General features: G+C 48.7%; 1 protein-coding gene across 1 annotated transcript in view; it reads left to right on the forward strand.

Moving 5' to 3' along the window:
- B4GALT1 (beta-1,4-galactosyltransferase 1) overlaps positions 1-6,507 on the forward strand; it is a 53,552-nt gene extending 47,045 nt beyond the window's left edge. Inside the window, exons 4-6 of the mRNA XM_059141084.1 lie at positions 818-940; positions 3,177-3,281; positions 3,490-6,507. Coding sequence (XP_058997067.1) covers positions 818-940; positions 3,177-3,281; positions 3,490-3,622 — 361 coding nt within the window. The 3' untranslated portion in view covers positions 3,623-6,507. The remainder of the gene's footprint in view (positions 1-817; positions 941-3,176; positions 3,282-3,489) is intronic.
- The last annotated feature ends 7,516 nt before the right edge of the window (positions 6,508-14,023 follow it).

Here is a 14,023-nt window from a genome sequence, read left to right on the forward strand (position 1 = left end):
CCTTAATTTGCGTGATGGATTTTAGTCTCTCTGGATTCCAGTAAAAGCCCTAGTGTGGGTTAGTGCTGCACACAAAGTCATCACGAAACCACAGCCTTTAAAGGACCCATGGGAAAACCTTTGTATGGCTTTTGGACATGACCTGAGTCTTAACATTTCATCACCATTGAAAGCGTAAAATACAAAAAGGTGTGGAAGGATGAGGGTTCAGATGCCCTACTGCTTAAAAATGTGTCAAAATAGATTCACCCTTACATATTTTGCTAAGTCAGGATGTGGTAGGAATTTCCTAGAAAATGTTATTTTAGCGGATTTTCAGGAATACTGTTTCAACTGTTGGGGTCAGTTTTGAGACCAGTGTGCCTGTGAAGAATGAAAGTTACACTGATAGATGGGCTGAGGGTGGGAAGGGAGGGCGTGACTGGGTGGGCACAGGGAGGCTTTACTGCAATCTCAGTTTCCAGGACCTCCTGGATAAAGATTTCCCATGCCGGAGCAAGATGCATAGAAAAGCAGATTCCCGAATGGGACACAAAAGTAGGCTTATGCTCTTGTCACTAACTAATTTTCCAGGTAATCACAGAAGCAACACAGTATTCTTAGAGCAAGATTGTCCTTTTTGATATCTGTGTCTTCTCTGAGATCATCTCAGTTTGATTAAAAATAAACCAGAACAAAGACAACCCTCATAAACCTCAATTAAAAAGTCCCAGAGAATAAAAATAATGTTATAAGTGTTTATGCTTTGAGCATGCTTTATTTTGAAAAGTCAAGACTTACCTAACCACTGGTCTTTGTGTGTGTGTTTCTCCCCCAGCCTACCTTATGTTCAGTATTTTGGAGGTGTCTCTGCTCTAAGTAAACAACAGTTTCTCACCATCAATGGATTTCCTAATAACTATTGGGGCTGGGGAGGTGAAGATGATGACATTTTTAACAGGTAATGTTTACAACTTAGACCTCTTTCTTCTCTGTCTCCCATCACCCCCAGGTTTTCAGTTAGCACCTGGTCATTCTGCAAGGATTGCTCCTTGGGTGGGGTACAGTCCCCACTTGGCCCATATTCTTTATTTTTAAGATTTTATTTATTTATCAGAGAGGGAGCTTAAGCAGGGGGAGTGGCAGGCAGAGGGAGAAGCAGACTGCACCGAGCAGGGAGCCAGATGTGGGACTCGATCCCAGAACCCTGGGATCATGACCTGAGCCAAAGGCAGACACTTAACCGACGGAGCCACCAGGCACCCCTTGGCCCACATTCTTAAGTGTGCCCTTCAGTAGGTGCCACAGGTGCTGAAGAATGTCTTTAGGAAAATTCGCTTCTGTGATTTTTGCATTAGCCTTGGAACATGCAAAATGAGAACCAAGTGAAGGGTTGAGTTTACTTTGATTCATACCACATGCTGTTTTGTCCTGAAGAAGTAAGCATGTATCTTTTGCAAAAATTCTACATTTCATTGTGGTCCTGTTTGATTATGAAACAAGTTTCTTTGGGCTGGTTCCTAAGTTCCTTTACAGAATCTCTGTGTTATTTGTTTATTCTGGTGCATTTTTACATACACAAATGAGGACTGAGTAGTATAATGAACTTTTGTGGGCCCAGCCAGCCCCAATAACCATTTCTCCATGGTCAGCCCTGCCCCATCCATAACCCCAGGGGCTCCTGGTAAGCCTTTATCATGGGGGTTGTCATTGCAGATGGTAAAAAATAAAAAATAAAAAATTCTAGTGGCATTTGAAACCACATTCTGCCGAATTCTCTCTGGCCATGGAGACTTTTTAACCCTGCCAGCTGTGGATAAGAAGTACCTTCTCCCCCTGGGAGCTAGTTGGAGCTTGTCATTGAGCTTGATAACAGAATATAGCCTAGCACCTTCACGAATTGGAGTACATTAATTTGAGCAGTTCACAGAAGGTGTCTGTCAGAGCAGCACCCAAGTCAGTCACATGGGGCTTAGTATGAGAACCTGTCATGGACCCAAGCCTTTGCTATCAGCCTGGGAGAAAACTGGGGAGCATGTGCCCCTTCAGTGTACAGAGCGCTGAGTCCCGCAGGCCTAGTGGGAGGGCCGCAGAAGCCCCAGATAGGGGGTCCAGACAGATACAAACTTGCTACCACGGCACCCAATGGGCAAATGGGGCCTGTGGGATGGTGTTCAGGGCTGAGGTGGCGCCACAGACCTGAGCCGTGGGGGTTAGTGGGGAGGGAGCCCTGAGGGTGGAGGGACGAGAAGCCTGTGTGATTTGTGGAGCAGCTTTCTTGAAAGATAAGGGGTGTATCTGTTATGCACCTACTCGCCAAGTGCCAGGCACAAAACCAGCACTGGGGGAGATGAGGCCAGAAGAAACCTTTAAATCCTCCAGGGACAGCCAGTCCTGCCTCTTAACTAACTTGCCCTGTTGCTGTCAAGGCTTGGGTTTGGGTCATCATTCCTTTCCCCCAGACTTACACAGACTCTTCCATCCTGTTCTGGCTGGCTCTTGTCTTGTTCTCTGCTCTCTGTTGTTACGGTACTTACCAGAGAGATTTCCCTTTGGCCAAAAGCCTTTGTATATTATATAATATTTGTGTATTATATTAACTGTATATTATATCCCTTTCAGACACTGGCACTGGTCACTGGGATGCTATAAAGCTCTGAGAAGCTCCTCCATGATGTAGCCTTTGCCCTTCTTCCAGTCTCATCTCTGGCCACTTCCTACTCCAGACCCTACCAGTCCCCGGAAGGTTCTGTTGCTCCCTGAGGGCCCTTTGTTTGCTCTGTCTCTCTGCCTTTGCCTCAGCTGCCCTGGCTGCCCAAAATGCTCTAGCAGACACCCCTTTGGTTTCACAACTGGCTCTGCCTCGTCTTGCTTAGGGAAAGTGAGTGGCTTCCCTTCCTGTGCTCAGCCTTCCTTCCCCCCTCGCTTCCATCCTGACACTGATGGTCCCGTGTTCTAAGTTTGCACTGTAGGTTCTCTGAGGGCAGGCACCCTCAGTGCCTGGCATGGAGCAGTCACCGACACAAACTACAGAACTTGTGGTAAAAGGACAAGGGATACCACAGTTGGCAGTGGTGTGGGCTGAGTGAGAAAAATAAACAAGATGGTAGATGAGGCACAAGTCTTACAGCCGGGGCTTTTGGACTCAAGCCTTATGGCAGCTCTACAATGATGACTTGTCCTTTTACTCCTTGCAGATTAGTTTTTCGAGGTATGTCTGTATCTCGCCCCAATGCTGTGGTTGGCAAATGTCGGATGATCCGCCACTCAAGAGACAAGAAAAATGAGCCCAATCCTCAGAGGTATGATCTGTGTTCATTTACATTCCTTCTTTCTCTGTTCAGTTGGGGGAGGCTACAGGAATGAGGCTCTGGAGACGGCTCCATGCCTTGAGGGTTCTGTCCTTGGGACTGGCAGAGTAGGTGGGCATGTGTGAAGGACAAATGTTTAATGCTTTTTTCTTAAGATTTCTGTTTTGACACCAACCCATTGCCTATCTTCTCCTTGTAGGTTTGACCGAATTGCACATACAAAGGAGACTATGCTTTCAGATGGTTTGAACACACTCACTTACAAGGTGTTGGACATAGAGAGAAATCCGTTGTATACCAAAATCACAGTGGACATCGGGACACCAAGCTAGCATTTCGGTACACTAATAAGAGACCTGAAAATGGCCAGGGACCTTTGCTGTGCGTCTCTGCCAATCTGCTGGGCTGGTCCCTTTCATTCTTAACAATCAGAATGATAGGCCCCCTTCATTCATCATTCAGATGCCTTTCCAGATGACCAGGACGAGTGGGATATTTTGCCCCCAACTTGGCTCAGCATGTGACTTCTTAGCTCTACAAGGTGTTTGTAAATGTAGAAAACATCAGCCTTTGGGGGATTCTTGGTATGTTCACAGTGTCACCCCAAAGAATCAGTACGCAGCCCGAAATTTGGTGACTGTGGGACTCATTCCCAGTGATATAAACTGCTAATTTGTTGTGAAGTAGGTAAGAATTTCGCTTTAAATTGTGGTATTCTTATTACTTTTTGAAAAATCGGAGAGTGCTGCTGAAATCGGATTGGTGTGATGTTTTTTGTTTGCATATTTTAACAGAAAAACACAATCTCAACCATTCTCCTTTTACCCTGTCCCCCACCTTCTTTTAGTGGTATGCAACTACTACAATCACTTGTGTGTGTCTGGGTCTATGTGTGTGTGTGTGTGTGTGTGTCTGTCTTTTCTTAGCAAGGAGATTTTTAAAACTTGAGCCTCGGACCTTTTGCCCTGCTAATGTGTGAATTCCAAGGCAACATTAGTCACCAGAGCAAAAGCCTTGGGTGTTCTCACATTCAGTGGCCTTTCTCCAGATTTTCTGATTTCTGAATGTAAAGACTTTAAAAAAAAAAAAAAAAAAAAAAAAGCAGTTTGTAGTATTTTAAAGAACAAATCGGGTTCTAATTATGATCTAGCTTGATTTTGTGTTGATCCAGATTTGCATAGCTATTTAGTGTTAAATAAGGCAATTTATTTTTCTGAGCATGCTATATAAACTTGAATTTCCTATGTATTTTTATTGTGGTGTTTTAAATGTAGGGAAGGGATTGAGCATTTTTTAGGGGGGAAAAATAGTGTATGCTGTACTGGCCATGAATGGACCTCTGATTTAGTCGGCAGGCCAGGTTTTGTGAAGAGCAGAATCACCCTTGGGCCCATTGAGTGTAAAGCCTCCCTGGTCAAGTTATCTTGCTAGACCTCTGAGGGAGGCAAAAAGCCTAGGCCTGCTAGGCAGAGCTCCCCACCTCCCTCCCCTCCCCAGGTGGGAGGGAACCTCCACCCCTCTTCCAGCCTGCCCTGGGACCTTCCCATAGGGCCCTATGCTGTGGAGGTGTAAATGACAGCAATCAGCAATCCGGTTGTTGTTTACTGACCTTTACTGACCCGGAATCTGGGGAGGAGGAGGAAATCACTGTTCTGGCCCCTGTGGAGTGTGGGGGCCGCTTCCTTCTCCGTGCTGGCCACACTGCCTGGCCTACCTTTCCGGGACCTGTTCTCCTTCCTCCGCCTTCCTCCTCTCTGTTGCCTCTCTCCTTCCTTCCTCCCCGTTTTTGTTCCTTTGCCTCTTGCCTGTTCCCTAAAACTTGCCTGTGGCACTCAGGGTCAAACAGACTATTCATTCTCCAGCATGAATGTGCCTTCTAATTAGAGATCTAGAAAGAAGTTGAGCTGCACCCTCCCACACTCCCCCACAACTACTCTGGTGCCTAAAGCCTCCCATCCCCCTCAGGTTTTTAGCAGGTGCTCCCACTCCAGGGAGGCTGATCCCCAGGGGTGTTGTCTCCAAACCCATCTCTGCTGGGAGAGGTTTAGGCTCCCTGGGACGAGCTGCACAAGGCAGTTGCAGTGGGCGCCCCTGCTGGGTCCAGCCTGGCTGGGCTGAGCACCGAAGATTCAGCTGTTTAATCCCAGGGTTGACCCCTCAGCTGGTGGTAGCCTGGAGCCCCACCCCTGTCTTCTTGGGAACCAGCCCTTAGTGTGGAGGCTGAGCTGGTGCCCAGCCCCAGACTTACCTGTGCCTTTATTGCTTTGAGCATCTTGGATGCTAACATGGTTCTTTTCCCAGAAGCCTTCTTTATTGGTTAAAAATTATTTTCCACTGCAAAGCAGCAGGGCCATGTAGAGAGTATTCTTTCTTTCAGTTCTCCGTTCCTTAACAGCGATGTCAGTGGACCAAGAATGACCGCACTGAGAGGAAGTTTCGGGAAATGCGAAAAATGAAGGCCTCTCTTTCTGTCCCTAGATCCTGACTTTTCCAAAGTGCCTTAAAAGAAAAGAGACAGATACCCTGGGTGGTAATTTCTTTTCACTTACTTTACTCTTAAAGAAAATTCTGACGTTGTTTGTTTGTTTTCCTGTTACATTTTCCTTTATGTTCCATTGGAATAGTCAAGTATGTGGTTCGTTCTCAGAACCAAGGGAAATCCTGCTTCACTTGTTCCCCATTTGCTGACCTTCTGGTGCTCTCACGGGGCCCACTTGGGCCCAAGGTTAGGTCCGGATGCTTGCCTGGTTCCTAAGATGCTGCAGGTCCTGTTTCCTCCCTGAGAAGTTCAGGGCCGAGGGTTCAGGGAGTATTTCCTTCCCCAGAAGCTGTCGCCGTGAAGTTGTGTGCTGCATCTTTCTCTGTTTCTCTCCATCCCATTGCTGGTGACCCTGTCAAGTGGCCTTTGGGAAAGATGAGAGGGCAGGGTGGTATAAGAGGGTAAAGGAAATGCTGGTACTGGCTCTGGGTCTGGGCAGGGGCTCTGCTGACCTCACAGCTGGGCATGGGCTGCCCGACTCGGCCAGGTTGGCAGCTTTCCTATGGGTGAGACCTGTTGTGTATTTCAATTTCCCATGTATGCAAATGTATGGATTTACCATTGTAAGTGGGCTGGGGTGGGGGGAAGGTGTGTTTCTGACCTTGGTTTTCAAAACAACTGTATTTTTGTCTTTAAAATCCAGTAATATAACGTGAATAAATGACCTTATCTTTGTAACCTCAGGTGGTTTCTTTTCTGATTTCAGAGGTCTGGGCTCTCCCAGGGCTGGAGGGAAGTGATTGGGACTGCCTGCTGGGAAAATCAGAGGAAAGCAAAGGTCTGCCACCTGTGCCCCCCTCATTGCGGTGGGCGGGGTGGTGGTGGTGGTGGTGCGGGGAAGCACCTGACTGTGCTCCATATACCCCCACTGGAATCAACTGGGTTTTTTTTTGTGTTTTTTTTTTTTTTTTTTTTTACTTGAGAGAAAGAAAGAGAACGAGTCGGGAGAGGAGCAGAGAGAGAAGCAGACTCCCCACTGAGCAGGGAGCCTGATGGAGGGTTCCATCCCAGGACCCTGAGATCATGACCTAAGCCAAAGGCAGACACTTAACCACCTGAGCCGCCCAGGTGCCCCTGTTTTGAAGGCTTAAAAGGAATGACATGTCGGACATAATGACTGGCCCCTCACAGGCACTTACTGCACAGTAACTGGTGCCTCATCAAAATGACATTTCCCCTGGCGGGTCTCTGGTCACATTCTGCTAGAAGCAGCAGATGCCAGGATTGTTCTGGGATCATCCTCAGAGCCATTGCCACAAGGTGTTAACAGTAACTTGAGTGGGTATCCTACAAAACAAGATTTCTTATCAGCCCCAGGAAATGTAAATATTCCCCAGGATCTTGGTTGTGACTCAAGGATCATGAGGCATTATGAACTCCGGGTGCCTTCTCCTCCTCCTCATTGCCCCCAGGACAGACATCAGCAGCCTCTTCCTTGCTGGCTAGATTGACTTGGCATCTGGAAGAAATGCGTCTGAGGAAACCAGTGTGCAGAAGAGGTTACCCTTGCTGTCCAGGCTGATGGAGCTGTGAATGTGGGACCAACTGGGAAACAGGAGAAGGAAGGGTGGCATTTTATAGTCCCTACAGTGCCATCTGGCTGTCCCCACCCATTCTTGTGACTGCTAGAAGGATCCCTAGGGGCTTCAGACCTGAACAGAGGTGGCCCTGGGCTCAGATCTGGCCTTCAAACAGGAGATGACAAGACTATGGTTCTTTGGACAAAGTGCTGCCTTAGACGGCTTTGTAAGCTATAAGGTCTGGGTTAAGTGGGGCACCCTTCTATCCCCAAAGATGCACATATCCACTCAGATACATACATACTAATATGCATAACATACCTGACATGTGCTTATGAGAGACGAGAGTGCCTGGGTTCAAACCCTACTGTTGCCTCTTCCTAGTAATGTGACGTGACCACTCCTCTTCTGGAGATACCAGAACCTCACCAGTCATGTTTTCCCACCCCTTCCTTGCCTCACACGAACAAAGATGTTTGGAAGGTCAGCACTGGGACAGAAGGGAACTTGAACCCCTGGTGGGCTCCAAAGGTGCCAGGGAGGGAAGAAGGCAGAAGAAAGGGGGCACAGACAGGCTCCTAGGGTTGGCCACTTTCTTGAGATGTGCTCTGTCTCTAGTCTCCCACTTCACATGGACCCAGACCAAGCCTGAGCTAGTCATGAGTGTGGATTCGGTGGGCGCCAGACCCTCCCAACACAGTACTTCTTTCCATGGGAGGATGTGACCTGGATGCCGACTCATTGACTGACAACCGTCCATTGGAGACAACCGTCCAGTGGTGCCAAGGTCGGCACATGCTTGTGGAGGTACACTAGTGGGACCTCCCGAGGCAGGATGGTTTGCTGCTGGTGACAGAAGGAAGCTGTGTGTGGGGAGAGTGGAGGGAGAGGCCAAGGAAATGAGAAGATGTCCAAATTCTAAGTGTTGCCAAGTCTCCACCACACTTCCAGGCTCCCCTCCTCCTGTTTGTTCCAGGAGGTGAGAATTTGGACATTCTCAGAGGCCGATTTCTTAGAACTGGAACTTCTTAACCCTGTTAGAAAGGAAATGAGGTTTGTCTGGCTGAGCGGGTCATGCCAGACAAGCCTCATTTCCTTCTCTGGCAGAGTCCCCAGGCAGGGAGCGTGGCTGTTGCCTTCATCTGGGCTCAGGAAACTGTACGCGAGCTGTGAGGCAGAGGAACCTTCAGGGCATGGTTGTTATGGGGAGTGTTAGGGTCAGTAGACCAGAAACCAAAGGGCTATGACACTCCAAGGACATCTGCCCTTGAGCAAGATGTGTGCCAGGTCACCAGGAAGATGGCCAGGAAAAGGCTATACAAACAGCAATCATTACTTCTGGCTCTTTCTGCTTCCCACTCACTGTGTAATCCTCAGCAAGTTGATTTGCCTCCCTGGGCCATCAGTTTGCTCTTCCTCTGTTTTAGAACTTGCTCTCAGAATCCACGTCTGGTCTCCCCATGGTTCTGCCCTTCCCCCAGTAGGAAATGTCCTGATTTTGGGTTTCCCCCTGTTCTTGAGGTGAACTCTTCTTATCACCTTGAAGGAAGTCACTTTATCTCTTGAGTCTTCATTTATAAAAATAGCAGGACCAGGGCGCTTGGGTGGCTCAGTGGGTTAAGCCTCTGCCTTCAGCTCAGGTCATGATCTCAGGGTCCTGGGATCGAGCCCTGCATCGGGCTCTCTGTTCAGCAGGGAGCATGCTTACCCCCCCCCCTCTCTCTGCCTCTCTGCCTACTTGTGGTCTTTGTCTGTCAGATAAATAAATAAAATCTTTAAAAAAAAATAATAGCAGGATCACCCCCACCCACCCTGTGCAAATCAAAACCATGCTGAGATACCACCTTGCACCAATTAGGATGGCTGTTACAAAAAAAACAACAACAGGATAAGTATTGCTGAGGATGTAGAAAAATTGGAACTCCTGAGCCCTGCTGAGGTAGGAATGTAATATGGTGCAGAACCTGTGGAAAATCACATGGTGATTCCTCAAAAACTTAAACATAGAATTGCCATATGGGGGGCGCCTGGGTGGCTCTGTGGGTTAAAGCCTCTGCCTTCTGCTCAGGTCATGACCCCAGGGTCCTGGGATCGATCCCTGCATTGGGCTCTCTGCTCAGTGCAGAGCCTGCTTCTCTCTCTCTCTCTCTCTCTCTGCCTACTTGTGTTCTCTGTCTGTCAAATAAATAAATAAAATATTTTTAAAAAAATAATTGCCATATGGTCCAGTAATTCCACTTAAGGGTATATATGCAAAAGAAATGAAAACAAGGACTTGAACAGCTATTTGTATACCCGCGTTCACAACGGCCTTATTCACAACAGCCAAAAGGTGGAGATGACCCAGTTGTCTGTCAACAGAGGAATGGATAAACAAAATGTGGTGTATACAGACAGTGGAATATCATTCAGCCTTAAGAAGTAAGGAAATTCTGGGGCGCCTGTGTAGCTCGCTTGGTTGGGCATCTGACTCTCGGGTTCAACGCCTATATGATCTTGGGATCATGAGATTAAGTCCTGCGTTGGGCTCTCTGCGTGGCCAGGAGTCTGCTTGGGACTCTTTCTCTCTCTCTCTCTCTCTCTCTGAAATAGATAAAGGAATAAAATCTTAAAAAAAAAAAAAAAATTCTGGGGTGCCTGGGTGGCTCAGTGGGTTAAAGCCTCTGCCTGCAGCTCAGGTACATGATCCCAGGGTCCTGGGATCAAGCCTCGCCTCGGGCTTTCTGCTCAGCAGGGAGCCTGCTCCCCCCCCACCCCTCTCTCTCTGCCTGCCTTTCTGCCTACGTGTGATCTCTGTCTGTCAAACAAATAAATAAAAAATCTTTTTAAAAAAAATTCTGACACACACTACAACATGGATAAACCTTGAAGACATGCTGAGTGAGATAAACAAGTTACAAAAGGACAGATATTACAGGAGTCCACTCACTATATGAGGTATCTAAGTCCTCACATTCACAGAGACAGAAAGTCGGGTGATGGTTGCCCTGGGGCCACAGGGGAGAGTGAGCAGAGGGAAGAATGGGGAGTTAGTGTTCACTGAGGCCAGAGTTTTAGTTGTATAAGATGAAAAAGGTCTGAAGATGGATGATGGTGATAGTTGCATATGAAGGTACTAACACCAGAGGACTATGTACTTAAAAGTGGTTAAAATGATAAATTCCATGTTACATATATTTGCTATGGACTGAATGAGTCCCAAATTTATGTTGAAACTTTATTCCCAATATGATGGTATTTGGAGCTGGAGCCTCTGGGAGGTGGTTACGTCATGAAGACAGAGCCCTCATGCATAGGATTAGTGTCCTCATGAAAGAGACCCAGAGAACTCCCTCATCCCTTCCTCCACCTGAGGTTATTATTGCAAGAAAGCGAGCAGTCTGAACCGGGAAGCAGCCCCTCACCAGACATCAAATCTGCCAGCACCTTAATCTTAGACTTCCCAGCCTCCAGAACTGTGAGAAATAACATTCCCGCTGTTGATAAACCATCCAGTCTGTTATTTTTGCGATAGCAGCCTGATAAGACTAGGATAGTATATTTTACCACAATTTTTTTTTAAAAGGAGGCAGCTCTCTGTGGCCCAACTTGAACTCCTCCCGCTCTGGGGGTGGCTGAGTGTGGCGGTGTGAGTCCAGCAGCCCCCTGGAGCTCTCCTGAGTGTCAGAAGTGCTGGCCAATTGGGGCATGCCATCTGGGGATGTGCAAACCGTGGGTGCTCAGCTTGACTGTTGACTCCAGCTTGGTGCTCTGCCCGCCATGACCGGCTTTTCAGTCACCACCTTGGCCAAGACAAACACCCTTTCCTAAGGAAGCCAGATGCAGCAAAGCTATGACATAGGCACAACTAAGACATATCCCTTCGCCAAGGGGGTCTGAGTGGAGAAGGTGAAGCTTGGACTCTGGCAGTTAAGATATCAGGACTAAGGGGCAAGGAGGCGCTTATTCCCAGAGTGCCCTCTTGGTTCCCATTCACTGTTGGCAGAAAGTAGGGGTTGAAGTGGAGGCTTTTTAAAGGAAGAAATGACAAGCTGGGCCAGATTACACCTAGGCATGGAAACAGTCACCTAGACGGGTTCTGTCCCGATGAAGGGGAAGTCCCCCAAGGGTCAGCAGGGAGAGCACAGATGAGTTCTGGAGGACAGGAGGGACCCTTTGGAGAGATGGTCCTATGACGTGGTGTGGGTGAGGCCAGGGGAACCTCCACCCCCATGCTGCTAGACTGGTACAACCTTTCTATGAGTGGACTGTAGAGCAGTTACTCCTTTTTTTTTCTTTCTAAGATTTATTTAGAAAGGGAGGGGGGCGCCTGGGTGGTTCAGTCATTAAGCATCTGCCTTTACCCCAAGTCATGATCCCAGGGTCCTGAGATACTCAGAGCCCTATCTCAAGATCCCCACTCAATGGGAAGTCTGCTTCTCCCTTCCCCACTCCCCCTGCTTCTGTTCCCTCCCTCGTCGTGTTTCTCTATGTCAAACAAATAAATAAAATCTTTAGAAAGAGAGGTGGGGGGCGCCTAGGTGGCTCAGTAGGTTAAAGCCTCTGCCTCCAGCTCAAGTCATGACCCCGGGGTCCTGGGATTGAGCCCTACATCAGGCTCTCTGCTCAGCAGGGAGCCTGCTTCCCTTCCTTTCTTTCTGCCTGCCTCTCTGCCTGCTTGTGATCTCTGTCTGTCAAATAAATAATTAATAAAATCTTAGAGAGAGAGAGAGAGAGTGCACATGCGTGTACTTGAGCCAGGGGATGGACAGAGGGAGGAGAGAAAGAACCTCCAGCAGACCCCCCACCAACCCACTGAGCATGCAGCCCAATGCGGGGCTTAATCCCATGACCCTGAGATCATGACCTGTGCTGAAATCGAGAATCAAGATGCTTAACTGACTGAGCTCCCCAGGCGCCCCAGCAGAGAAGTAAATCTTAAAAGCGGACCTATCCCTCGACCTTGCACTTCAGCTTCTAGGAATTTATCTGAAGAAAACAAAACTGCACACCAAGATGTATGTTTTAATCAGCCAGTGCTTGTAAGCTGAACACTTCGAAGCTACCGTCAATGGGGGACTAGGGAAAATGAGGGGCATCCGAGCAATTATGTACAGTGTGACCATTGAGAATGATGAAGCGGATCTATATTTATCGACTGGGAAGAGGTATAAGGGAAAAAAAGCAAGCTACACAATGGTATTTCCATATACAGCAGGGAAGTGTATGAATAATTTAGGGCAGAAATTACTCTGTAATTGTTTTTGGGAGCAGATGCATGAGCAGTAGAATGAAGAGATGATCTTCCCTTCTCTGCACAGACTGGACAGCCAGGCTTCCATTCTCCCATTTGGGGGTAACAATCTTTAGGGTTTGGGGGGTTGCCTGAGGGCTGAGGCCATTGAAAGAATGAGCTGGATAGTCCCCTGGGGTGGGGGTTGCATTCCCTGCTAGTGCCCTGACTTGGAAGGAAGCTGGGGCTTCCTCCCACAGGGAATGATGGAGGCCTGCGGCCTGTTCACCCATGGTAGGATGTGGCATTCTGTGGGAAGGCGGCATGCTGTGGGGATGTTCACGGAGGCCAGATGGCTGGGGCTGATGAGCTTCTAGCTATTCTCTCAGATTTAGAAAAATAAAGTTAGGACATTGCTTGCGACTCCTCCCTGAGCACAATGGGGTAATGGAAGTATTTGAGATCAAAAAGAAAGGGAGGGGACACTGTTCCCTGGCTCTCAAGGAGCAAGACTGGCCTGAGGCACCTAATCAGGACTCTGTGAAGAAGGTGAGTGTAGGAGGAAGTGAGGGGGACGCCCACTGCCCATGGATCTTTGACCCCAGAATCTAGGAGCTCTGTTGCTGAGGGAGGCCCTGACATCTGGATTCTGACACAGATTTGAGCATGGAGCTATTGCAGACTCATGTCCGGTCCAGATGTGAGTGCTAGACAACAGGCCTGTGCTCCTGGACCTGGTCCCTTCCTGGGGAGTATGGGCCAGAGGAGGGGGTGGGATAGCAGGCCTTGGTATGTCTCGAACTTTGAATCCCTATCTGGTAGAGTGCCAAGAGTGGTGTGCCCAGCCTTGCCCCACCCTGCTCAGCCAGCTCCATGGGGCCCCACCAGGTGGAGTTCTCTGTATTAAGAAATCTGGACATGGTGAGCTAGGGGAGGTCATCCAGCCATGGCCTTGGGCCTTGGTGTGAACGAGTCCTGTTGTTCTCTCAGTAACTGGCCTGCTCTGATAACAACAACCCAGGAGACTGCCCAGTTCCAAGGTCCCAGCTCTGTAGTTGGCAACTTTACCAAAGGCATGTGAGGGAGCGAGCAAGGGAGGCTGCAGGCAAACGGGGTGAATGTGAACGGGTGGATGGCTGTGCGTGGGCCCTTAGGAGTGCACCTGCCACTTTCCTACCTGCTCTGCGCTGCTCAGACGTATTCCCCATCACAGGGAACAGAGGCTCAGGGGGGGTCATGTGACTTGTACAAGGTCACACAGAGTGCGTGTCTGACCCAGATGTCCTGAGTTCCACTAGCCGCTGGACCATGAGCCAACCACTCATGCAGGCTCAGCAGCCCTTCCTCCCCAAAACAGGCAGCAGCTAGAGGCTTCAGGCTGAGTGGTGCCTCACCCCGGCAGGAAGATGTGGCCCTCTCCGCAAGCCTGGCATCCGCAGCAGTGCCCAGGGAAGTGCAATGC

This window comes from Mustela lutreola, chromosome 12 (assembly GCF_030435805.1).
Source record: "Mustela lutreola isolate mMusLut2 chromosome 12, mMusLut2.pri, whole genome shotgun sequence".
NCBI classification, from domain to species: Eukaryota; Metazoa; Chordata; class Mammalia; order Carnivora; family Mustelidae; genus Mustela; species Mustela lutreola.